Source organism: Chenopodium album, chromosome 22 (assembly GCF_948465745.1).
Source record: "Chenopodium album chromosome 22, dcCheAlbu1.1, whole genome shotgun sequence".
NCBI classification, from domain to species: Eukaryota; Viridiplantae; Streptophyta; class Magnoliopsida; order Caryophyllales; family Amaranthaceae; genus Chenopodium; species Chenopodium album.
The window spans coordinates 241,152-265,689 of NC_137855.1; the positions used below are offsets into that span (position 1 = coordinate 241,152).

A 24,538-nucleotide genomic window follows, 5' to 3' on the forward strand; every position below is an offset into this window, starting at 1 on the left:
TATTGACAGTTAGAGCAATTCAATTATTCAATGGAAGCTTGACCCGCCCGCACAGGTCAGATCCGTCCAGTTAATAAATGGTGTGGGTTTTTATGGAGTCATCCAATTATGGATTCTTAGTTCTTACTAGTGAGTAGTGAACCCTATAGGGGTATGAAATTAGAATTTAGAAATTAGAAATTAGAAATTTAGAATATTACAAAGGTGATATAAATTCAAGCCGAGGTGACTAGCTGAGCCTTAACATTAAATTTTATGTCCAAACTTGTAGAAAAGCGACGGGCTTTCTTAGGCCGGGTTTAGGTCTTTAACTAAAAAAAATATTTTTTTTTTTTGACTTGTCCGAATTCATTTTTTTCAAGTTGGGTCAGTTCGACCCATAGTTGCTCATCTCTACTCTATTACAAATTAGACAAACTTTTAAATAAATCGGATTTACAATAAAATATTGTACATATATTATATAGATACCCTTACCTTAATATGAATAAAAGTTACCCTAACATTATGCTTTACTGATAAAAGTTACCTTAAAATGTAAAAGTGACCCCCGATGTACAACAAATTAATGTACATCATATGCATATAAACGATACTCAATTATCAACTTTCCTCTACCCTTTCAATTACATTCAAATACCATTTCCACAAACATAGGTTTTTGGCAAAAACTAACACGACATGAACCTGGCCTGCAATTAGTGGGTATGGGTTGAGTTTTCCAACCCGATTTAGCAATTGGGTTAACACAAACCCGACCCGAAAGATTAAATTAGTTGGTTAATGTTGAGAATTTTTACCAAAAAAGGCATGTGTAAGGTGTAACTTGAACTATTAAATAAGGTCGGATTAAATAAAACTCAATCTAATAACTCGAACTAAGGGCAACTTAAATAATATTTTTTAACCCATATACACTCATCCAATTACGGAATTACCCTTATATAAGTATAAAAAATCTCATCCCAACAACCCTTACAAAATTACGACCAACTAGATTAGGTCCCGTGCCATGCACGGTTATTTTAATTACTCCATATCTCTTTTTATAAATTAATTTATGCATTTATGGCATACAAAATAAAAAGTTAATATCTTTGTAGAATAAAATATATTCCACCATAATTACACTTTTGTAAAAAGATTATTTATTTTCTTTTTAATCCGTACTTAATTGGTAATAACATAAGAAAGGTAAATATATTATTGTTTGTTTATTTGGTTGACAAAAAAAACTTTTCTTTTAAATAACTTCTTTATATAAAATTTTCTAAATTAAAAAAAAAAAAAAAAAAACAAAATACTAAGGACACACCAGGAGATGACACATGTCATTGCTGGTGTGTCTTTTAGTATATAGTTATTGATTAACTTGGGTGGTGTAGATCTCGAGTCTCGACTACGCATAATGTACATATCTGTCATAAGATTTGTTATTTTCTGACCAAAAAATAGATACAAGTACTTAATAGCTTTGAACTTGTAAGTATTTATACATGTGTTGTTTTTATTTCCAAACAAGTTAATGTCCTGGATGATGCCTCAAATTGTTATTTTTCATAATTTATCAAAAAGTGAGGAAAATTTAACATTGCGGATTGTTGGGAGAAGATTCTTAGCAAACTACAAATTAAATAGGAAAAGATCAATCAAAGAATACAATAATTGACTTCACTCACACATAATAAGGAAACAAGCTGAAAATGGAAAGATGCATGGTCAAAGATATCAAAGAATATTCAATAAATTATAGGTCATTAATCAAGGACTTGATTGAGTCAATTAAGGAGTCATCAATCAATTAAGATCTTATGAAAACTATGAAATCAATCAAATAAAGCTAAGACAGGAAATGGATCAATTGTTTGACGAAATATTATCCGCGCAGTGGTCCCTACTGAGTACGGACAGCGTGGACTCAATGCACCTTTCTGAGTAAATCAACTGCCTTAGTGAGCCTTTCTGAGAAAGGCAACTTCCCTGAAAAGCTCATACCATTTGAAGACATGTAATGAATGTTTGGGCAGCAAGCACAATCAAGCCCCATGATTGAAGGAGCAAATCAAGGAGATATCAATCACCAAGTCAACATTTCCTAAGATATGAAGATGTCAATAAATATTGTCAACATCACCGTAATAGCAAGGATCCTTCAATATATTTACCTTTATTAGACTTATAAATCATTATAAATAGGATGTTCATTGTAATAGAATTCATTCACACATTCATACATTGTATAATATAATTTACTACACTTTTATACTAAAATCTCTGATTTATGTCCTCCTTACTGACACCAGTTCGTCCTTACTCAGAAACGCCTCTCTTATCTTGATCCTTGTTCTTTGATTCATAATTATTATTATAGTTCTATTGTTTTATTGCTCGTAACTAATTCATTTGGAGGTTGTGTTTATTTCTTTTGGCAGATTAGATTATTAAAACCCCATAAAACCTTTAACAAATTCCTAGAAACCCTTTTCTAAGATTTGTCCCAAACACGGATCTCATAATATGATAGTTAACTATATTCTCTCAACTTTTCTAAATGTTGCAAACTCTTGGGTTGAAGAAAGCAAATCTTTGGGGACTAGGGAAAACCAATATAGTAATTTTGTCAACTAATAACAATAGAGAGAGTAGAATGGCTTACAAGTTACAAACTTACAACTAAGGAGCTCTAAGTATTGTGATTGCTTTAATAGCACAGTGAAACACTAATTACAAACATCACCACCACCATCACACCACCCACCCCCCACCTAAAAAAAAAAGAAAGAAAAAAAAAGTCTAGAGTAACTGAGAAATGAGATAAACTTTACAAGATCACTTCAATGATAATTTATCAGCCTCTGAGAAGTATAGCTTCAACCTTCAGTTCAAGAATATTGGAAGAGTAATTAACAACAAATAAAAATGCACACTATCTGCCTCTATGTTGGAGTCCATCAGCACATAGGAACATCAACAGAGGAAAAAGGTCTGTCAAACAATTTAAGACTCAATAGATGACGATGGCCTCGCAGAAGATGATTCGCCCAAGGAAACAGAAGCTAAAGAAGAGGCCCAAACACGGGCACTTCTGGCCCCTTTCTGAAAATTTCTAATCTTACATAGCTTCAGCTTACTCCATACTCTCTTTACATCCATTGCATGAGCAACACGGGCCAACAATTGGTTTGACTCTCCCAAAATTCCCAAATTTAATTGGCACTTGCACAACATCCATAATGCTGTGACACAAGAGCAGATTTCTGGATAAATACAAAGGAACCCCCGCAGAACCAGGAATAGAATTGCGAAAACCAGATAGGGTTCTTTCCTTATGATTTCTCTCCATGATGACCAATACCATGGTTTAGGTACTATTTCACCATTTATTATGTTCGCGACCTCATTATGGGCGTGGTACTCTGCAGGGCCATATCCTGATACATAGGAAAAGCAGTTAAGACACGAAATGAAAGCAAATAAAAAAATTGCACATATTGAAGAAAAATGGACCCAAAGGAAATGTGGACAGAGAAGATGATTATACATACAGGATGATCCTAACTACTACCGCAGCAACAATACAATACATACATCCAGCAAGACCCTGAAACTATTCAACACCAGACACTTAACAGTTCTTTATACAAACAGAGCATTATAATTTAGTGAGGCTAGTCATGAATATTAGCACATTAATGAACATTATAGCTTGACTTAACACCATTAAATGCAATATCAATACTCCTATCTTTTAAAATGACTATAAGAGTACGTAGACATTTGATGTGTACTTTAATGAAGATGATTGACATTTATGGCATTATACAGATCATAGGAACCAGAAATAATATACAGCTTTTTTTGCTGTAAGCCAGTACCAGTATTTCTCTTGTAAAAGTGTGCCAGGGAATGAAGCTCTTTGGGGCCATAATAGCGAATCTGTTCAGCTTGGTTCACAATGAAGAGTGCAGGTAAACTGTGGATCCCAAATCTTGATAGCAAACTGCAAATTCAGACATTCAGCAAATAAGGAAATTTTTCATGCACACAGGCTAAATTAAATTGCATGGTAAAGAAATAGCTCTTCTTTCTCGAGCTGTTCAGCTAAAAGATTGGCCTGACTCGAAAGGAGACCACTGACATACATGACAGCAATATTAACTACCCAACACTGAAGGAAAATAATCAGCCATGTGAAGCAAGGTCTTTTTTAGAGGCAGGATCAAGAGGCCAATGATTATATCGTGCATAAACTCCATAAAGCTGGTAATAAAACATTATAGCACCGCACTACATTCTCTCACCTCGGCATGACCATTGATAATTCCACTGCTATATGGCCAACTCCTGGGAACATGGAACTCAGAATATCAAATTTAGATCTCATGCTATTTGAAAATGGAGACCTAGAGTCATAGAAGAGAACAGCAGTATATATATCCTTTGGTGTAGATCTCAGAATTTGTTCGAGGTTTTCTCCATCCACCTGCAAGAAAGGGGGGAGGGGTGGATTCAGGTAAACTCAAGAATTACCTTCTGAAACCAATAAGTCAAACAGAATTATGAATTGCAATGTACAAAGTGATAAATCATAAATGTATTATGTTATAACAATAGAGTAAAACACATTACAGTTCCTGAAATTAAAATCTGATGAAAAGGAAAGTTAATATATTTCCAGATAGTAAGGGTTTTTTTAGTTATTATGCCGAGATAATCTGACAGGCAAGGTTCATCCAATGTCTTGAAGCTGCTACAACAAGAAAAGCTTCAAAGGTGTACCAATATTTTAAGGTCTGACTAAACTCCAATATAATGGCTGAGCAACAAACTTTTCACGCGCCAAAGCTAGTGATATGCAGAATTAATGGAGTTTAACTACAATTGGATGCACTAGGATACAATAACGACAATGTAGGCGATGAGTTTTAACTCAAAATTATTAAACACTATCGGGCCATCTAGTTCACCCCAAAATATCCCTTTTTCTTCACAGATTTCCATAATCATCCATTACCATTTATGATGTAAAACACAAGTTTGTGTATAAGATTGCATTACCATAGATATTGAGATGTCCTTTCACTTGCCCAATTACACATAAAAATCAATCTACTACGGTACATAAGTACATGCTAGTATGCTACGGCCTGGGGCATTGAACGGGTCACTAACTAATTCGCCTGAAGATGTAAAACAAAGGCCGAGCAAGAATATTATGGGTGTGTTTTATAAATTCGGTGTTAATTACTGTAATTGTAATTGAGTAATCACCCACAAAATCAATAGTAACAGCAGGAACAGCAAAAAAAGGGATTAAACGATATGAATGATTTTGGAGAAAATGATGAAAAAACAAGTTTATACAGAAATCAAAAAACAAAAAATTAAAGAGATTCCGTTATAATTGATGATCACCTCAACACTTAAAATTAATTAATTAATAGAAAATGGTGAAAAAGAATCGAAAAGCTGAAAAGAAAGAAAGAAAAACCTGGATAGGAGGGTTGAACGATGGGATCTGGCGAGGACATTGACGGTGAAGAAGATGAAGGAAGTTATTCGTAATTGGTGAAGAATTACATGTCAAAGGATGACAGAACGTTAAGGAAGGCGTCACCAAACACAGCAGCAGCAGCATCGTCGTCGTCAATGGTACCTGGAGCTCCATCATCAAATTTCCAATATTCAAACACAAACTCTGATATGATAATTTCAAACCACCACCTTTCGGCCTTCCCTTTTTCTCCCAATTCCCAATTTTACATACAAATAAGAATTTAGGACAGAGTCGCGTACCTTAATTATTGCTAAATCTAGGGGTTTTACCTTTTAAGGATTTTTCACCATTAACTATTTCATTTTTTTTTTTTTTTTTTTTTGAAGGGATTTACTACATGTAATGTAATTTATATTCTATATACATGTAATTTATATACAATTGATATTGTATATTTGTATGTTTTTGTTTTTTTTTAAAAAATGGGAATGTTGTATGATTTGAATTTGTGGTTTTAATTAACATTAAGAAAAAATTTGCCAAAACAATATAACTATATTTACATGTAATTTATAGACACAAAGGCAACAAGGTCAACTCAAGACATAAAGGGCTAAGTGAGACATGATATGACATGATAATCAGGGGTGGCTCAAAGCATCGATAAAATGATTTCAAACACAAACTACACCTCCCGAGTACCTTAGGGAACCACTAGATGTACCTCGATGAATAATCTTATCAAGTCTAAAAATATTCACCATCAGCCAACTTGAAGGCTATAAGCCCATAGAAATTGACTCGATTTTGAAGATTTTTGTACCCAATTTGTTAATTTAAGTTGGTAAACAAAATTGAACAAAAATCTTAATTAAGTTCTCTTTTTTTTTTTTTTTTTTTGCAAAACTAGGTAAAAACCTATACGAAGAATAACTAAGAAACAACCATATGTGGCAAAGCCACTCCTACAATATCCTGATGGGGTAGGTTATTTATTTATGATGCCAAAGAATCATATAAATCGCACTATCCCATTGGAGGACACCTAAATTAGCAATTAAATCTTAAGTTCGTTAACTATTTGAGCAAATCTCCAACAACATTATATTGAAATGAATAACACAAAATTTTATGTGTGACTGGCTACACCATGTGACCGGGGTCATCCAAGATATTCGGACATGGGTTACTTATGGGGTTCAATCAAGGGTTACTCAGTTAGGGGTTAATTGGTTAGTTACCCAGTTAGGGGTTATTTGAGGGGTTATTCGATCAAGGGTTAACTCGAGTAACCTGGGCGGAACAATCCCCCACTGAATAATGTTCATAAACAAACTCATTTAGGGGTCGTTTGGTTGGATCATTTGAAATAGAGTTAGAATCCAATCCGTCTAGTTTTTTGTTAGGTTGAGGATTTTAGTAATGGAATCTCATACCTAAAGGATTCTAATTCTTCTCCATACCTACCCTTTCCATTAAAATTAACAAATTCACAATCCATTCCATTAATGAAAGATAAAAAAGAATAAAACTCCTTTCAACAATAAAACCAAACAACTTTGGATTAATATGAGTTAGAGTATAAAATCCATATCTCTCTATTAGAAATTCCATACCAAGATTACTAATCCATTCCAACCTGATGAACCAAACACGGACTCGTTGACAATGATGTTCATGTTTGAAAAAAGTGTATTATTAAAAATAAATTTGGTATGTTTATAGTATTTGAAGAAAGAAAGAGAGAGAAATAGTGGTGGGAGAAGGGGTTCGGAGTGAAAATGCAGAAATGGAAAACCCTGGTACGGCATTGGCGATTTAGTTATAGTGCGAGTGCCAAAATGAATAAAAAAGCATCAATGTTGGTGGAACGAACCCTAGTGACGACGGCACGATTCGGCAATTCATTATCATCATCATCATCGACGACATGGATGGGGTTGGGCAATTGGTCTGTGTATCAGCGTCGCGGTGTGAAAGTGGCCGGCTCCGAGGTACTCAGCTTTCCTTGTTTGATTCGATCTGGATGTTTATTATTGTTATCAATTATCATCAACTACTTGAATGGTTTGCAGGTGAGAACGGGGAATATTGTCCAAAGAAAAGGTACTTTCTCTAGTTATTAGTTGCTGCTACCTCCCTTAACCATTCCAATCTAATTCCTTGTTTCTTCTCTCTATTATTAGGCCGCATTTACCAGGTACTCTCTTCTTTCTCTTTTATTTCATTTCATTCTCCATTATTACTACCATCATTCATTCATTCATTCATCTTCTTCAGGTTATTAAAGCACAACACACTCAGCACGGTAGAGGAGGGGCCTCCATTCAGGTTCTTTTTCATTTTCACTTTTATTATTGTTATTTATCAAGGACAAGGATGATCTATCTATCTATCTATCTATCTATCTATCTATCTATCTATCTATCTATCTATCTATCTATCTATCAGGTTGAGCTTCGCGATGTTGACACTGGCAACAAAGTTACTGAAAGATTTCGGACCGATGAATCCCTCGAAAGTACGCATCTCACTCTCTATCTGTCTATATTTTAGGACACCTATACAGCTACACTCACTCACAAATCACAATCACAATCCCATTCTGCAGGGGTATATGTTGAAGAGAAGACTTTCCAATATTTGTACTCTGAGGGTGATATGGTGGTCTTGACAGAGTCAGTTTGCCTAACATTTTATCTGCTCTTATTATCCAACTACCTGCTCAATGCTCTAACCTTGCTCTCTTGTCTTTTCATCCAGCCCCGAAACATTTGACCAGCTAGAAGTGCCAAAAGAATTGTTTGGGAAAAATGCTGTCTACCTCAAAGGTTCTTCTTTTCTTTTTCCCTCATCTGCTATACAATCTAACTGTGCTATGTTCCTCATATCATCTCTTTTATCTTCACCATTCTTTTCTCTTTGCTCATTCAGTTTCTTGATAGCCTTTGTTATGGTTATTCATTTTAAATTAGCAACTTTTTAGCTAACTATATTTATCAAGGATGATGAGGGTTGGTGATTTCTGTGCATTTGCTAAATTAATCTTTCCATGGCATCTATTTTAGTGAAGTTGAAAAGATACACTTTTAGATCCCACTAAAAGTACTTGAAACCAATCTTGGGGCATAATATCTATGGTTTTAAGATCGGCTCTTAAGATTTAGCCCATAGAGATGGATATTGCTACTGACTGGGGCTTGTGTGAACAAAAACAAGGAAAACCCAGATCATTATTGTATTGTCAAGGGGGTTAAAATTGTATGGTCTGTTATACATTTTAGAAATCACCAAACTTTTGGTATATGATTTCAATCTTTGGAAAATAATTGTTATGGATGGGCAGAGGAAGAACATATAGTGACCTCGGGAAAGTTGTAAGCATGAGTAGTAGGCGACTAGGCATCTGATATTAGCTACGTACTGACCTCGTAGGAATAATGTTGAGGCAGGCTGACATTCATTACTTCCCTTTAAGGCCCCTAATTTCCTTTACAAAATTTCTCAAGTCAAATGTAAAAGAACATCCCTCATTATTCTACGATCATTATCCATAGATCCATGATATGTTCATTTGATGATGCAGAGGATATGACAGTTAGAGTGCAGTATTATGACGGGAGACCGATGTCTACAACAGTACCTTATCGTGTTACATGCACTGTTGTTGAAGCACAAGCTCCTATGAAGGGCCTCTCCGTGAATCCTCAGTATGCTTCTACTAATCTTGACTTATCTATATAAAGTTTTCCCCGACTATTTTATGCTCAGTTTTAAGCCTTGTGTCTTTTGTCTTACATCAAAAGTTAAGTTTCATCATTCATGTTTATCTGTTTAGGGTATTTGCAAAGAGAGAATCAAGTTGAATTTCTTGCTTGTTTGTTATTTTTATTATTACTACTACTAATTAAGAGTTTTACTTTAAAGAATAGGTATCAGAGTAATACAACTTTATACCAAACACCAAAACACTAAGAGCAAATTAACTACTGGTCAAGCACCATTAAGTATCAGTTTTATTTCAGTGAAACGATAAGAGGGCAGAAGTCGTGGTACTGTCAGTTTTATTCTTCCACTAGTTCATTTTGTACTGTGGTACTTATTTGTGAAAATGCACTTTTTGTAGAGTAATCTTTAGTATAACCTATTTTCAGATTGACTTTTGAAATCTACAATGGTAGTAAAAAAAAGTGCTATGGTTTTTTATATGTTGCTTTCAATAAGCTTCAATCTGCACTCTTTTCTCACTGTTTTGTAGACTTAATCATTTCTTTCTTGGCTTGCTCTTTTGCAGGTACAAAAAGGTTTTACTGGATAATGGCCTGACTGTTCTTGTAAGTAAATATATATTGTTTTTTATTTTTTGATTGATATGCTTATACTGAGTAAGTGAGTAAGTGACTTTTTTGTGGCAGCTTCAAATCACAGCAGATTCAAATCAACATAACATATGAGAACTTTCAAGTTCTAAATACCTTGTCACATAACATTATTTATACCACTAATAGATTAAGTGTGGATATAAGGGTAATTAGATTAAACTGTACTTCCTTGGCTGTTATGGTTAAGAGCTTTGGCTGCATATTTTATTTCCCCAGTTTCTACCAGCTATATTGGAATCATTAATTTCATTATGGAGTATGACCTATGCTGAAGTGGCCCCTAGCCATTCCTAATTTTCTGTCCCTGACTCACTGATCCAAGGGAGTGCACAATTGCTTTAATTATATTAGTTTTTCCCTGATTTTAGGATATATTAATATGATACCCCAGCCTTGTGGTGTTGGGTAGTTTTCCCGCTCCCTCGTTGACATTTGTTAATATTATGTCCTATTGTCCTATGTAGACTAGGTCACTTATTTTATCGACCTCTGGATTCTATATTATGATTATGATTCGACCCCTTGCATTTTATGTCATAGGTGAGAAAAAACTTATAATTAGGGTCATTTTGTGAAATAAATAAAAACAAGATTATCATTTCAGTGTATTGATTGTTTAGGGTTACCATTGAGAATTTTCCATTTTATTTTTATTTCTAATTCTAATATCTTGATGACATTTAGATTTTGTGAATTTGAATTACAATTTAATTCAAATGTGAGGCATATGAATTTCTGATAATTTTTTCCAAAAAAAATAAAAGGCGCTGTTATATTTAATGCATCAAACTATAGCCTTCTCTCATTTTGTCACCAAAAACTACAACCTGGTTAAGAATTAGTATCAATTAATGTAGAACGAACTTTCGTTGTTAAAAATTAATGAAAATTTTTGGTACTCTGGGTACTATATTACATAATAATAAATCATGTTTGAGCCTTTGGGTTATGATTTTGGTTCTTCTCCTTTCTAATTGGGGATAATATGCTGTCTTGCTGATTATGATTAATGATGATGGTTCATCTATTGGCACGAATGTTGCTAGATTGCCTAGGATACTAAATCAACTTGGTCAATGACATACTATTTGTGTTATCTGTGAGCTTCTCCATTGGTCTAATGGACTTTAATCCAGCTAGAATTATGCAATAGAGGTTATTTCCTAATGGGTTCAAAAGATGCTTGCTAGATATGACTCTTGCTTAAATTATGATGTGATTTATAATTAATCTTACATTAGTTTGCTAAAGTTGCTAAGTCAATATATAATGTTTTTTCTTGTTCAAGTCCAATTCTCTTGCATCTCAGCTTATATTCTGCCTTTTGTATTGTTTTGTTTATTTCTTTGCTGTTTTTATAAGACAGGCTTGCATTTGATTCACATTTTTACCTTTTATCTTTAAATTCAGGCTCCTCCATTCATTGTGACTGGTGATGCAATTGTCGTGAATACAGCAGATGATTCTTATATTACAAGGTGACATCTTTACAATTGCCCAAATTTTAGCACGAATGTTCCTTTGAATTTTTCAATTTCTCTGTATTATTGGCAGTTTTCCGGCATATTTTCTATAGAGGTGGTATTTTTAGGTGCTAGATTATTCTTGTTACTTTCCCTCTGCCCTAGAAGAATATTTCTCACTGACTAACCTCACGCATCAAAAGAGAATGTATGACATGCAGCTAACATTGACTTGACAAAGACAATCTTGTATCCTATTAAAAAAACTTATGGATTTTAAACTCTATTAATGGCATTGTAGGTACATGGTAGAGAATTGTACATTTAACTGATACTTGTATGTTGAAACATTAGTTGTTATATGAGGGTTTCTCAAAATAGAAAGAAGGAATATATTCCCATCATTTAGTCGTCTTGCTTTTAGGGATTGCTACTTAAAATCTAAATGCGTTATAGCTCCAAGATTCCTTGTGTACTTGATATCTTGGTTACCAATGATACTGCTCATATAAGGTTCAATCAAACAACTGCATTCTTAATAGTGGTAGGCATGAAATTTGCAGGAAGTTGTACTGCGGGAAGGTAGCAAACTCCCCATTTATTTGTTTGACAAAAGTACTACGACTTTTGGGATGTAAAACCTCTTACAACTAAAGTTACCAAACAGTTTTAGGCCTTCCCAAGATATGCGATTTACTAGATAGTTCAACTTTCCACATCTATTATTGGAACCTGTTTAACCTGATAAGAGAAGGAAATGTCTTTATAATTGCTTGCTGTGGGACTTGCAGTAGAAAATCTATATCTGGGAGAAGGAATGCAGATCATCCATAAAGCTTTCAACTGATTTTCAGCTGTTATGGAATTAGTGGGGTTGTGCCTCCTTGTATTAGGATGCAATACTTGATTGATGGGCTTTGAGTTCATGTGTGCACAACCAGTTGATTCATATGCGAACCACTGACTGCTTAAATTGAACCCTTTTAAAGTCATTTTTGGTGTAGAAAGAACCATATTGGCTAGTTTGTACTATGTAGACAAGCTTTGGTAGCACTCACCAAGACTTTAACGAATACAGCTATTGGCATCCACAACAATTTTGAATTTGAAGTTAAAAATGTTTTGTTGACATATGTTTAGTCATTCTAGCGATTCAACTGGCACTTATATGACAACAGTTAATGGTTAAAGAGGCAAGTGTGCTACTGCTTACCTCTGATCTGAGGTGTGTGGAATGTGGATGAGTGAATCTCTTGTTCTTGAGTCCCGAGCTTAATTTTTCTACGTTGACGAGCTTTCATATTGATTGTCAAATTGATGATATGGAAGGTTTTTGTATGTACACATTTTTGAGGATTTAATGTTTTGTATGGCGCTAATTGTTGCTTATTCTTTGCAGGGCAAAGTAGGAATGTGTACATCCTGAAATTCGGCATACAACATCTTACTATGAAGATAATAAGAATGTTCTATTGTGACAAAATGTTACTCCGTAACATGATATAAATGAGCTTGGATAAGCTGCGTATCTGGAATTTTTTTGCTTTTCCATGTAAAATTGTCTTTTTTTCCTTCTGCTTATTGTTTGAAGGATTTTGCTGTTATATTAGAATTAATTTGGGCTTCTTGTTTCCGAGTGATTTGTTTGTTAACTGTATGGATTTGTTTATAAACTTGGGCGATTTAGAATAGTCAATCCTATTTCAGAATGGCACCTTGTACATGAACATGTTGCCCATTTAAATTCTGTAAATACACATGCATGGTGTTCACATTGTTACAGATCATCAACGTTTCAAATGACACGTTTTGCACTTTAGCAGTAGTATAGAGTTATTACAGGGAGAAGTGCTATGTTGACTAAACATATAATTGTGCATTGTTGAGGAATGAACACCAGAATAAGGGGTCAGAATGTGAAAAAAGAAAGGTCATGACTCAATCCAAAGCGGCACAGAGCATGGTGATTCTATAATTAATAAGTTAAGCAAAATACTAAACTGTGAATTGCGGAAAGATCCATGCTGCAGGTATCCTATTATTTATCATACGAAGTACTCAGTACGAGTACTATTTATTTTCCTTCAGAAAACTTGGCAGGTTTCATCTTTGAAACTCCGAGGAGCAGAAATGTCGAGACAGCAAAATTGCTGGAACTGTCGCTTCAACCCTTCAATCATGTCAATCTTAAATGCATAGGGACTACAATCCCACAGAAGTCTCAAACTTCTGGATTTGATGGAGGAAAATCAAGGTCAACTGCATAAAATTGCACAGCAACTACCAATTATTCACAGCAAAAGAACATGACTTGTGGCGTAAATTATACTACTTACGAATAAGAAAACTGAAATAGCAGGGAGCAAACCCGAAGCAGTTAGCTAACTTAGCTTAGTAAAACCAATCAAACGCTGCACCACAATGCGACGAAGATGAAGGAAAGAGGGCACTCAGCCCTGGGAGGAGGTGTGAAGAAGTTAGTAACTCACCATAGCGTGGGGTGCAATTCGAACACAATAAACAGGGAACCCGGTATAGAATTTGAGTGACCCCCCAGATTTTAGGGTCTTCATGGCACAATCTAATGAACTTGTATAAGGGTACTTGCCCTCTGCATCTGGTTGCATTTTTTGTATTTGTGTTTTAACATAGTCAAATGGCAAACTGCAGGCCGAGGCAAAGAAACCAGACACTGCACTGGCTCCTGAAGCAATAGCAATAAAAATTATATTGGAAGTCACTACATACTGTACTATATATGGGATTCAAGTAAATATGTACGAGTAGATCATAAAGTTGGTGAGCAAGTAATTTACCTAACACCGTGGAAGTTTCTGTTAAACCAAGGGAATCCCGGAAAAATTCGACACTTTGATCATAGGAGGCAAGCATACCCATGTTAAGCGCCATGGCTCTGACGATTGTAGGGGCAACTCCTTTCCATAGTGCCAAAACCCCTTCATCAGCAACAATACGGACGAGTGCATGGAATGCGTTTTTGTAGTGACGCCGTTGTGCCAGTGGTAAGGTTGCATCAGCTTGCATGCGGATCAACGCTAAGTCTGCTGGGCTACCAATACATGCTCCAATAGCACCAGCACTCAAACCACACAAAGCCTTTTGATATAGGGGTAGAGGCTTCCCGTCATTAGCAGCAAGTGCTTTGTTGGTCAATATCCTAATTATACAGAAAAACAAGTGAAACCGGCTAAGTTGTGGGGTGGAGTTTGGTGGTGGTCATTTCGGACACAACCAAAGATGATTTCAGAAGGGAGTAGTACTATGCTAATGCTATTGTTCATATAAGAGAGAAGTTTAATTCAGCAAAAGACGAGATACTGACCTGAAAGATCCAAGACGGGCAGTTGTATAAGTGGCTTGCCTTAGCAAACCTGCGGATAGACCCTGTAGCCTCCAAAATAAAAGTAGAAATTATGATGAGTAGTGCATTAAAGATTAGGCTAGTAGGGTAAGGAGTAGAACTTGGTAGCAGAAACGTATTCTTTATTCATCTACCACTTGTTAAGATTATATACTAGTTACAAGTTCAACTGAAGCAGGGGTTGTGAACTTGAAATTAGACTACATCGATCAAGAGAGAAGGCTGTAATATGACCCCTGGATTTTTATTTGAGAAGTTGGATAGCAGAAACTAAAGCTGAGCATGATGTAATTGTATGTATAACATCCTGATGCAATTGTAAGTAATCCATAATTAATTAGTACATGTATGTGTAACATCCTGATGCAATTGTAAGTAATCCATAATTAATTAGTACATGTATGTATAACATCCTGATGCAGTTGTACTGCACGCATCAATCACTGTGGTGGGAAGAATATCAAAGTAAGGCTGCTGCTTTTATATTATACACAAATTTCTTCCTAACAATACGACCCCCATGATCGCCTATATATCACATACTCACACTTTGTCATATTTATATATTATTAAGCAATCGATTCACATACACAAACATACATACAATGTGTGAATTTAATTATATTTATCCTTTTTAATAGATCGATCATCAACTCTTTTAGCTGTACTAGTCTGATATCACAAGCAATATAATACTTGTAGTTAGGTTGTAAGGAGAGTGAGTCAGTGAGTGTGACACTAGTATAGTAATAGTAGTATTCCGTATAAATTAAAGAATACAAGTAGAAATACAAGTAGAAGTAGATGGTAATGAATATGAGTTAATTGAACAAGTAACTAACCTTGTAAAAGGCAGAAACACCCTCATCACGTAGCATATTCTTAGTCACCTGGACTGCAGAACCTTGTCCCAACTGAATTCTCACCTATTTTAATTCATCTGATCCAGTCAGCTTGCTTGCATTGAATCGGGTAATTAATCTTAATCATGCAATAAACAATAACAAATACAGCTGTAACAAAAGTATATGTAGGCCATTTAATAAAAAAGGGTACCTTGACCATATCAATGGGCTGAATGACACAAGTAGCAAGCATACCAGAGGCACCTCCATTCACAAAGGGCTTCACTGTCTTCCATACTGATACTGTGCTGCTTTTCTCCTCTCCCATTTCTATATAATAAATTAAATAAATCAAGGTTTTCAGGTTGTTTGTAACAGAGAAAAAGTTATTTGTATGTATTAATTTTGATGAAATAGAGAGTAGTAATATATGATGTAGTAGGTAGAATATGATTTGTCTGTTAGTGCTGTCATAGGCTAGCAGTCATTTGTTTTGTTCTGTAATGTGCTGTAAGGTTCCTAGTGGTCCTAAGAGGCCAAATCCCTAGGTTAAATGTGAGAGCTGTCATATATAAGGCAGCAAGAATATTGTAGCAGTGATTAAGAAAACACTAAAAGAAAATGCTCAATGAAAACATCCGGCTCCTATCATATTTGCTGCTATTCTGTTTCTGCTAAAAATCGAGCCTTTTATGTCTGTCATCATGGTATCAGAGCTAGGTTAGTATATTAGCGGCAATTATGCAGTAAAGTTTTAAAATTTTTTGTTCCTTTAATATTGTGAACTGTAGATCTGTGAAAGCAATATATAAAGTTGATATCTTTATTATTAGAGAACCATTGTATGGTATCCTGCATATAAAATATGTCGACTGTAATAGAGACTACTAGCCCCTTATACTTGCATCCATCTGATGGAAGCAACTCTATCAGTGTAGAAAAACTAGAAGGATCAAGTAATTATAGATCTTGGAAAAGATCAATGGAAATCAGTCTTGGATCCAAGAGAAAATATGGGTTTGTGACTGTAGGAAGAGACTTGAGTGATAGGGTAAAACAAGAAGCTTGGGATACTTGTAACAACATGATAATAGCATGGATACTAGGAAATGTATCAGATTCTATCAAAAAATCTGTCATGTTCATTAGTAACTGCTCTCAGATCTGGAAACAACTTGAACAAAGGTATGCTATTGCTAATCGTTCAAGGAAATATCAGTTGAACAAGGAAATTTATGAAACAAAGCAGTCGAGAAAAAGTGTGACTGACTATTATACAGAATTAAAAATTCTGTGGGAGGAACTAGAAAACATGACAAGCTTGCCTCCTATTACCACCACCAATGCAGAAATCACTGCATTCCTTACTGCCCTGAATCAGCAAAAGGATGAACAGAAGTTGTTCCAGTTTCTAAATGGACTAGATGAGAGTTACAGTCAACTAAGGAGTCACTTGCTTATGTAAACTCCTTTGCCTAGTGTTGACTCAGCATGTAACACCCTGCATCAAGAAGAGAATCAGAGAACAATGCTGAAAACTGTAAAAGAAGAAGTTGAACCCTTGGCAATGTTTAGCAAGGGTAATAGTGAGAGTGTGACAGGAGAAACCACATGTACACACTGTGGAAAATTTGGTCATGTCAAGGAGAAATGCTGGTATCTGAAGGGATTCCCAAGTGGACACCCAAAAGCTCAAAAAGACTTCAGAATGAACAATAATAGAGGTGGATTCAGAGGTGGAAGAGGTTATAGAGGTGGTGGTAGAATAGGAAGAGGGGGAAAAACTGCTGCAAATGTGCACACAGAAGCAGGAAGCACAAGCAACAACTCTTCTACACTGCCATTCAATGCAAGTCAGCTAGAACAACTGGTAAAATTGTGGCCAAATGTGGGAAAGTCAGCTGGAACAGGACAAGAAGAAGAAGATGATGTTGACTTCACATATGTAGGAATGGTGAGCTGTTATTATGCTGATGCAGCAAAGGCAGCCTGGATCATTGACTCAGGTGCCTCAGATCATATGACAGGGAACCTAGAGGTACTTGAAAATGCTGAGAAATGCAGGAATGAGGCAAAAATCAATCTGCCAACTGGTCATACATCTGGAATCACTCATAAAGGATGTGTGAGCCTAGAGAATGGGATGAAACTCAAGGAGGTTCTGTATATTCCAGTATTCAAGCATAATCTGCTGTCTGTACAAAAGTTGGTGGAAAATGAGTCATGTAAAGTGGATTTTCATGCAAAGTATTGTGTAATACAGGACAAGAAAAGTGGAGAAATCAGAGGGATAGGCAAGGCTGAGAATGGTCTGTACTATCTCATAAATGAGTCAATGAAAGATGTGATGAAGAAACTTTCTGAACTGAAGAAACATGGTGAGAAAATAGCATTACAAGCAGCATCAACAATGACAATCCCAGGGACTGTGAAGAATGTAAACAAGCTGAGTGAGCCAACTCTCTGGCACCAGAGGTTAGGTCATGCTCCTATGACTAAGATCAGAAAAATTGAAGAATTGAAGGGAGTTGAGAAGAAATATGAAGATGTGTGTTTGACATGTCCTTCTGCCAAGTTTACTAAGCTGCCATACACCTTGAGTGAATCAAGGGCAAAACAGGCATTTGAACTGATTCACATAGACATCTGGGGAGCATATAAAGTGCCAACTAGATGTAATCAGAAGTATTTTCTTACAATTGTAGATGACTTCTCCAGAGTGACATGGGTAAAAATGCTGAAAGAGAAATCTCAGGCATTCAGTGCAATAGAGGAATTTGTTCATATGAGCAAAACTCAGTATGGAAAAAAGGTGCAAGTCATAAGATCTGATAATGCACTGGAATTTGATGATGAGAGCTGCAAAAAGATGTTCTGGAAGATGGGAATGATTCATCAGACAAGTTGTGTGGACAGACCACAACAAAATGGAAGAGTTGAAAGGAAACATAGGAATATTTTGGAGATGGCAAGAGCTCTCAGAATTCAAGCTGGAATTCCTTTGCAATATTTGGGTGACAGTGTTCAAACAGCTGTGTACATAATTAAAAGGCTTCCCACTCCACTCTTGAATCACAAGAGCCCATATGAGGTACTCACTGAAACCAAACCAGTTTATAGTCACATGAGAGTGTTTGGATGTTTAGCTATGGCAAGTAATCCAATTAGAAATGTAAACAAATTTAGCCTAAGAGGTGTGCCATGTGTGTTCTTAGGATATCCTTTAAATCAAAAGGGGTACAAACTACTCAACTTAGCTGAAAACAAAGTTTTTTTGAGTAGAGATGTGAAATTTCTTGAGTCTATTTATCCTTACAAATTGTTTCATCCCCATAATAAAACTCAGTCAGAAATTATAGACAATACTGGAATTCACATTGATAATAAGGGAATAGAAGATAGTGAGGACATTGAAATTGAAGAAAATATGGAGTTGGAACACATAGAGGAAACTGAGGAAGATATTGATCACACTGAAACTGTACAGTCAGATCATGATCAGGATGATAATGAAGATGTAATGAGAAGGAGTAGTAGACCTCATGTGCCACCTAAATGGCACAAAGATTATGTGATAGGAAAGTCCAACCTTTGTTTCAAAACTGTTCCTGAAAAAATAGAAACAGTTGTCAATATCCCAATCAGCAATACCTTTTCTGTTCTCATGTCTGAAGTCACAAAAAACCCTGAGCCAAATTCCTTCAAACAAGCTGTTAAGAAACAAGAGTGGGTGAATGCTATGAATGAAGAATTAGAAGCCTTAGAAACCAATAACACCTGGGAAATAACTAACCTACCTGAAGGGAAAAAGGCAATAGGATGTAAATGGTTGTATAAAACCAAATACAAGCCTAATGGAGAGAAAGAAAGAGATAAGTCAAGACTTGTGATTCTAGGAAACAAGCAAGTGTATGGCATTGACTATGACCAAACATTTGCTCCTGTAGCAAAAATGACTACTGTGAGATCTCTTCTTGCTGTAGCTGCCTTAGAAAGCTGGAATGTGCATCAAATGGATGTTAAAAATGCTTTTTTGCATGGTGAATTGCAGGAATATGTGTACATGAAGCTACCACAAGGGTATACAGGAATTGGAAGCAGAATAAGTGTTCAAGGAGAGGGGGAGCAAAGTGCCCTGAAAACTGACAAAGTGTGTAAACTGAAGAGATCTCTGTATGGGCTTAAACAAGCTCCCAGGCAGTGGTTTGCAAAGCTGAGTGGAGCTCTGAAAAGCAACATGTTCATTAAGTCAAAATCTGATTACTCTTTGTTTTATAAGAAAAAGGGCAGAAGTTTGACTGTGATCCTAGTCTATGTTGATGACTTGATAATTGCTGGTAATGACATGGAAGCTATGAATGAAGCAAAATTGTTCTTAGCCTCTCAATTCCACATGAAAGACATGGGTGAGCTAAGATATTTTCTTGGCATTGAGGTTGACAGAAGTGATCAAGGAATGTTTCTGTCACAAAGAAAATATGTTGCTGATATTTTGGAAGAATATGGAATGACCAATGCAAGACCACTTAAGCTCCTCACTTAAAGCTGAGAGATGACAGTGGAAGTGTGCTGAAGGATGCTGAGCCATACCAGAAACTGGTGGGAAAACTCATTTACTTAACAATCACAAGACCTGACATATCATTTACAGTCCATGTGTTGAGTAAATTCATGCATAAACCAACTGATGTGCACTATCAGTGTGCTAAGAGAGTGCTCAGGTACTTGTTTGGTTCTACTCAACAAGGTATACTCCTTGCCTCAAAAGGTAGTGCAGAACTAAAGGCCTACTGTGATAGTGATTGGGCAGGATGCCAGAATACCAGAAGATCAACATCTGGGTTCTGTATTCTGTTTGGAAACTCTCCTATTTCTTGGAAATCCAAGAGACAATCTGTTGTTGCTAGAAGCACTGCAGAAGCAGAAATCAGATCAATGGCTTTGACTGTATGTGAAGTAATGTGGATAAAGAATCTCTTGAAAGATCTGGGAATGACTAAACTAGGGACAACCTCTGTGTACTGTGATAATCAAGCAGCCTTAGCTATTGCAGCTAATCCCGTTCACCATGAGAAGACAAAGCATGTTGACATTGATTATCATTTCATTCGAGATAAGTCAAATGAAGGTGTAATTGCCCCTAGCTATGTTCACAGCACTCATCAACTTGCAGATGTGTTCACCGAAATTCTGTCTGTGGAACAGATGAATCAACTTTTGTCCAAGCTTGGAGTTCAGTCACATTCCTCACTCTAAGCTTGAGGGGGAGTGATGAAATAGAGAGTAGTAATATATGTTGTAGTAGGTAGAATATGATTTGTCTGTTAGTGCTGTCATAGGCTAGCAGTCATTTGTTTTGTTCTGTAATGTGCTGTAAGGTTCCTAGTGGTCCTAAGAGGCCAAATCCCTAGGTTAAATGTGAGAGCTGTCATATATAAGGCAGCAAGAATATTGTAGCAGTGATTGAGAAAACACTAAAAGAAAATGCTCAATGAAAACACCCGGCTCCTATCATATTTGCTGCTATTCTGTTTCTGCTAAAAATCGAGCCTTTTATGTCTGTCATCAAATTTAGATGCCAAAAGAAAGAGATGAGAATGAGAATGAGAATGGCTTATTAGTTTATTACTCCGTACTGTATCATCTGGCTATCTGGTATGCGGACAGATTGGGAAGCTGAGGCCTCAGCCCCACCCACCCAACAATAATCTCACACCTCAACTATTCTACACCTCTTCCTTCTCTTTTACTTACACAACACCATCCACACACTTGGAACTCTTACCCCTTTTTTTGGAAAATGATTTTGGCACACCCTAAATTGATTTTGGCACACCCCTATGTGAGAAGAGCATAGAAAACTGTGCTCTCACATAGGGGTGTGCCAAAATCAATTTAGGGTGTGCCAAAATCAGTTTCCCCTTTTTTTTCCTAGTATTCTTTTCGCGTAATCATAAGTGTCATAATTTCTGTATTTTTCAATTTTATTAAAAAAAAGCCTAGAGACCCTAACGGATACATTTCAGAGTCATATAATGCCGTTTGAAACTATATATATTATATGTTGTCATAAACGTCCGTAGTAGGCTTCAGTTTACGAAATCGGTGCAAGTTGCGAATGGGTAAAATGACCGTTTCAGGACATATTGGATGGTTCCACCGACCCAATTGGACTCCCGGAGGATATTAGGGACCATGGTAAACATCTCGACAATTTTTATTTCTGGGCGAAAAAAGGTTAAAAAATTACAAAATTGAAGGCTATAATTCACGCTTTTTGAGATTTCGGGGCGTGGTAGCAAAAGTGTTGAGACCCCAGGGGATATATCTAGTTGTGTCATATAATGCCGTTTAAAACCATATATGATCATTATATGTTGTCATAAACGTCCGTGGTAAGTTTGAGTTTACGAAATCACTACAAGTTGTGAACGGGTAAAATGTCCTTCTAAGGGCATACTGGATGTTTCTACCGACCCAATTTGACTCCCAGAGGATACTAGGGACCATGGTTAACATCTCGGCAATTTTTATTTTCGGATGAAAAAAGGTCAACAAAATAAAAAATTGAAGGCTATAATCCACGCTTTATGAGAAATTTTGAGGTTTCGGGTCCCGGTGGCAAAAAGCCTTGAAACCCTAAGGGATACATCTCGGGGTCATATAATGCCGTTTGAAACCACATATGATCATTATATGTTGTCATAAACATCCGTGGTAGGCTTGAGTTTACGAAATCACTCCAAGTTGTGAATGGGTAAAATGACCGTTTAAGGGCATATTGGATGGTTTCACCGACTCAATTGGACTCTTGGAGGGTATTAGGGACCATGGTAAACATTTTGCCAATTTTTAGTGCCGGGTGTAAAAAGGTCAAAAAATACAAAATTGAAGACTATAATCCACGCTTTTTGAGGAAATTTTGAGGTTTCGGGGCCCGGTGGCGAAAAGTCTTGAGACCCTAAGGGATACATCTCGGGGTCATATAATTTTGTTTGAAACCACATATGATCATTATATGTTGTCATAAACGTCCGTGGTAGGCTTTAGTGTACCAAATCACTTCAAGTTGTGAACGGGTAAAATGACCGTTTAAGGGCATAATGGATGGTTCCACCGATCCAATTGTACTCTCGGAGGGTATTAGGGACCATGGTGAACATCTTGACAATTTTTAGTTTCGAGCGAATAAAGGTAAAAAAATTACAAAATTGAAGGCTATAATCCATGCTTCTTGAGGAAATTTTGAGGTTTTGGGGCCCGGTGGCGAAAAGCCTTGAGACCCTAAGGGCTACATCTCGGGGTCATATAATTTAGTTTAAAACCACATATGATCATTATATGTTGTCATAAACGTCCGTGGTAAGCTTGAGTTTACGAAATCACTTCAAGTTGTGAACGGGTAAAATGATCGTTTAAGGGCATATTGGATGGTTCTACCGACCCAATTTGACTCCCGGAGGATATTAGGGATCATGGTTAACATCATTATAATCCAAGCTTTTTGAGGAAATTTTGAGGTTATGAGGCCGGTATCGAAAAGCCTATAGACCCAAAGGGATACAACTCGAGGTCATATAATGCCGTTTCAAACCATATATGATCACTATATGTTGTCATAAAAGTCCGTAGTAGGCTTCAGTTTACGAAATCGGTGCAAGTTGCGAACGGGTAAAATGACCGTTTCAGGACATATTGGAGGGTTCCACCAACCCAATTGGACTCCCAGAGGATATTAGGGACCATGGTAAACATCTCGACAATTTTTATTTCCGGGCGAAAAATGTAAAAAAAATTACAAAATCGAAGGCTAATCCACGCTTTTTGAGGAAATTTTGAGGTTTCGGGGCCCGGTGGCGAAAAGTGTTGAGGCCCTAGGGGATATATCTTGGAGTCATGTAATGCCGTTTGAAACCATATATGATCATTATATGTTGTCATAAACGTCCGTGGTAAGCTTGAGTTTACGAAATCACTACAAGTTGTGAACGGGTAAAATGTCCTTCTAAGGGCATACTGGATGTTTCTACCGACTCAATTGGTTCCCGGACGATATTAGGGATCATGGTAAACATCGCATAAATTTTTATTTCCGGGTGAAAAAAGGTCAAAAAAATTACAAAATTGAAAGCTATAATCCACGCTTTTTGTGGAACTTTGAGGTTTCGGGGCCTGGTTGCGAAAAGCCTTGGAACCGTAAGGGATACATCTTGAAGTCATATAATGCCGTTTGAAACCACATATGATCATTATATATTGTCATAAACGTCCGTGGTAGGCTTGAGTTTACGAAATCGCTACAAGTTGTGAACGGGTAAAATGACCGTTTAACGGCATATTGGATGGTCCCACCGACTCAATTGGACTCTTGAAGGGTATTAGGGACCTTGGTAAACATCTTGACAATATTTAGTTCCGGGCGAAAAAAAGGTCAAAAAATTACAAAATTAAAGGCTATAATCCACGCTTTTTAAAGTAAATTTTGAGGTTTTGGGGCTCGGTGGTGAAAAGTGGCAAAATTGAAGGCTATAATCTAACCCATTGTTTGAGTACAGGCTGGTTTCAGATCATTGTTGATTAAGGTCGGGTCTTCGGGTCGGGTCAGTTTTTGACAGCTTTAGGGTCTCAACATTTTTCATCTTTTCGCCATCGGGCTCCGAAACCTCAAAAATTCCTCAAAAACTGTGGATTATATAGCCTTTAATTTTGTAATTTTTTAATATTTTTTCGTCCGGAAATAAAAATTGCCAAAATATTTACCATGGTCCCTAATACCCTCTAAGAGTTTAATTGGGTGGGTGGAACCATCCAATTTGCCTTCAAATGATCATTTTACCTGTTTTCGTACATGCCTCTTATATTGGCTATAAGCTTTCACGGGGCCTTTACGTCGCCGGTCATATATGGGTCCACACAATATTATATGATCCCAGGATTCATCCCATAGTGTTCCGTGAAATTCAACACCA

General features: G+C 36.3%; 4 protein-coding genes across 5 annotated transcripts; 2 read left to right on the forward strand and 2 right to left on the reverse strand.

The window, feature by feature from the left end:
• Nucleotides 1-2,667: 2,667 nt before the first annotated feature.
• On the reverse strand, nucleotides 2,668-5,840 carry LOC145605607 (5'-adenylylsulfate reductase-like 7). Its single transcript, XM_081661680.1, has 5 exons — nucleotides 5,797-5,840; nucleotides 5,492-5,656; nucleotides 4,302-4,483; nucleotides 3,876-4,000; nucleotides 2,668-3,431 (listed from the first exon to the last, which is right to left on the reverse strand). Exons 2-5 carry the CDS (start codon nucleotides 5,636-5,638, stop codon nucleotides 2,998-3,000), a joined length of 888 nt encoding a protein of 295 aa, XP_081517806.1. The 5' UTR covers nucleotides 5,639-5,656; nucleotides 5,797-5,840; the 3' UTR covers nucleotides 2,668-2,997.
• Nucleotides 5,841-7,111: 1,271 nt separating this feature from the next.
• Nucleotides 7,112-13,020, forward strand: LOC145603753 (uncharacterized). 2 transcript variants are annotated; one of them, XM_081659732.1, is made up of 11 exons: nucleotides 7,112-7,491; nucleotides 7,573-7,603; nucleotides 7,684-7,697; nucleotides 7,778-7,828; nucleotides 7,949-8,018; nucleotides 8,109-8,175; nucleotides 8,261-8,328; nucleotides 9,096-9,207; nucleotides 9,792-9,831; nucleotides 11,290-11,357; nucleotides 12,742-13,020. In XM_081659732.1, the coding sequence occupies exons 1-11, from the start codon at nucleotides 7,279-7,281 to the stop codon at nucleotides 12,749-12,751; spliced, it is 744 nt and encodes a 247-aa protein (XP_081515858.1). In that variant the 5' UTR covers nucleotides 7,112-7,278; the 3' UTR covers nucleotides 12,752-13,020. The 2 variants fall into 2 exon arrangements, with proteins under 2 accessions (XP_081515858.1, XP_081515857.1); XM_081659731.1 differs by having other exon boundaries at nucleotides 7,120-7,491; nucleotides 9,084-9,207; nucleotides 12,742-12,988.
• A 126-nt stretch (nucleotides 13,021-13,146) lies between these two features.
• On the reverse strand, nucleotides 13,147-15,930 carry LOC145603752 (mitochondrial dicarboxylate/tricarboxylate transporter DTC-like). Its single transcript, XM_081659729.1, has 6 exons — nucleotides 15,781-15,930; nucleotides 15,567-15,650; nucleotides 14,686-14,747; nucleotides 14,159-14,520; nucleotides 13,832-14,046; nucleotides 13,147-13,601 (listed from the first exon to the last, which is right to left on the reverse strand). Exons 1-6 carry the CDS (start codon nucleotides 15,895-15,897, stop codon nucleotides 13,545-13,547), a joined length of 897 nt encoding a protein of 298 aa, XP_081515855.1. The 5' UTR covers nucleotides 15,898-15,930; the 3' UTR covers nucleotides 13,147-13,544.
• Nucleotides 15,931-16,434: 504 nt separating this feature from the next.
• On the forward strand, nucleotides 16,435-17,034 carry LOC145606166 (uncharacterized). Its single transcript, XM_081662217.1, has one exon. It carries the CDS (start codon nucleotides 16,435-16,437, stop codon nucleotides 17,032-17,034), a length of 600 nt encoding a protein of 199 aa, XP_081518343.1.
• Nucleotides 17,035-24,538: the final 7,504 nt, after the last annotated feature.

Excerpts from the sequence above, each read along its gene's own strand:
- LOC145605607 (XM_081661680.1), bottom strand. The coding sequence starts at position 5,638 with ATGCTGCTGCTGCTGTGTTTGGTGACGCCTTCCTTAACGTTCTGTCAT. Across the intron at positions 4,484-5,491 it reads CGTTCAACCCTCCTATCCAG|GTGGATGGAGAAAACCTCGA; the intron begins GTTTTTCTTTCT and ends CCTTTCTTGCAG. Across the intron at positions 4,001-4,301 it reads TTATCAATGGTCATGCCGAG|TTTGCTATCAAGATTTGGGA; the intron begins GTGAGAGAATGT and ends CTGAATTTGCAG.
- LOC145603753 (XM_081659731.1), top strand. The coding sequence starts at position 7,279 with ATGCAGAAATGGAAAACCCTGGTACGGCATTGGCGATTTAGTTATAGT. Across the intron at positions 7,492-7,572 it reads TGAAAGTGGCCGGCTCCGAG|GTGAGAACGGGGAATATTGT; the intron begins GTACTCAGCTTT and ends AATGGTTTGCAG. Across the intron at positions 8,019-8,108 it reads GACCGATGAATCCCTCGAAA|GGGTATATGTTGAAGAGAAG; the intron begins GTACGCATCTCA and ends CCCATTCTGCAG.
- LOC145603752 (XM_081659729.1), bottom strand. The coding sequence starts at position 15,897 with ATGGGAGAGGAGAAAAGCAGCACAGTATCAGTATGGAAGACAGTGAAG. Across the intron at positions 14,748-15,566 it reads GTGTTTCTGCCTTTTACAAG|GGTCTATCCGCAGGTTTGCT; the intron begins GTTAGTTACTTG and ends TGGAGGCTACAG. Across the intron at positions 14,047-14,158 it reads AGAAACTTCCACGGTGTTAG|GAGCCAGTGCAGTGTCTGGT; the intron begins GTAAATTACTTG and ends CTATTGCTTCAG.
- LOC145606166 (XM_081662217.1), top strand. The coding sequence starts at position 16,435 with ATGTCGACTGTAATAGAGACTACTAGCCCCTTATACTTGCATCCATCT.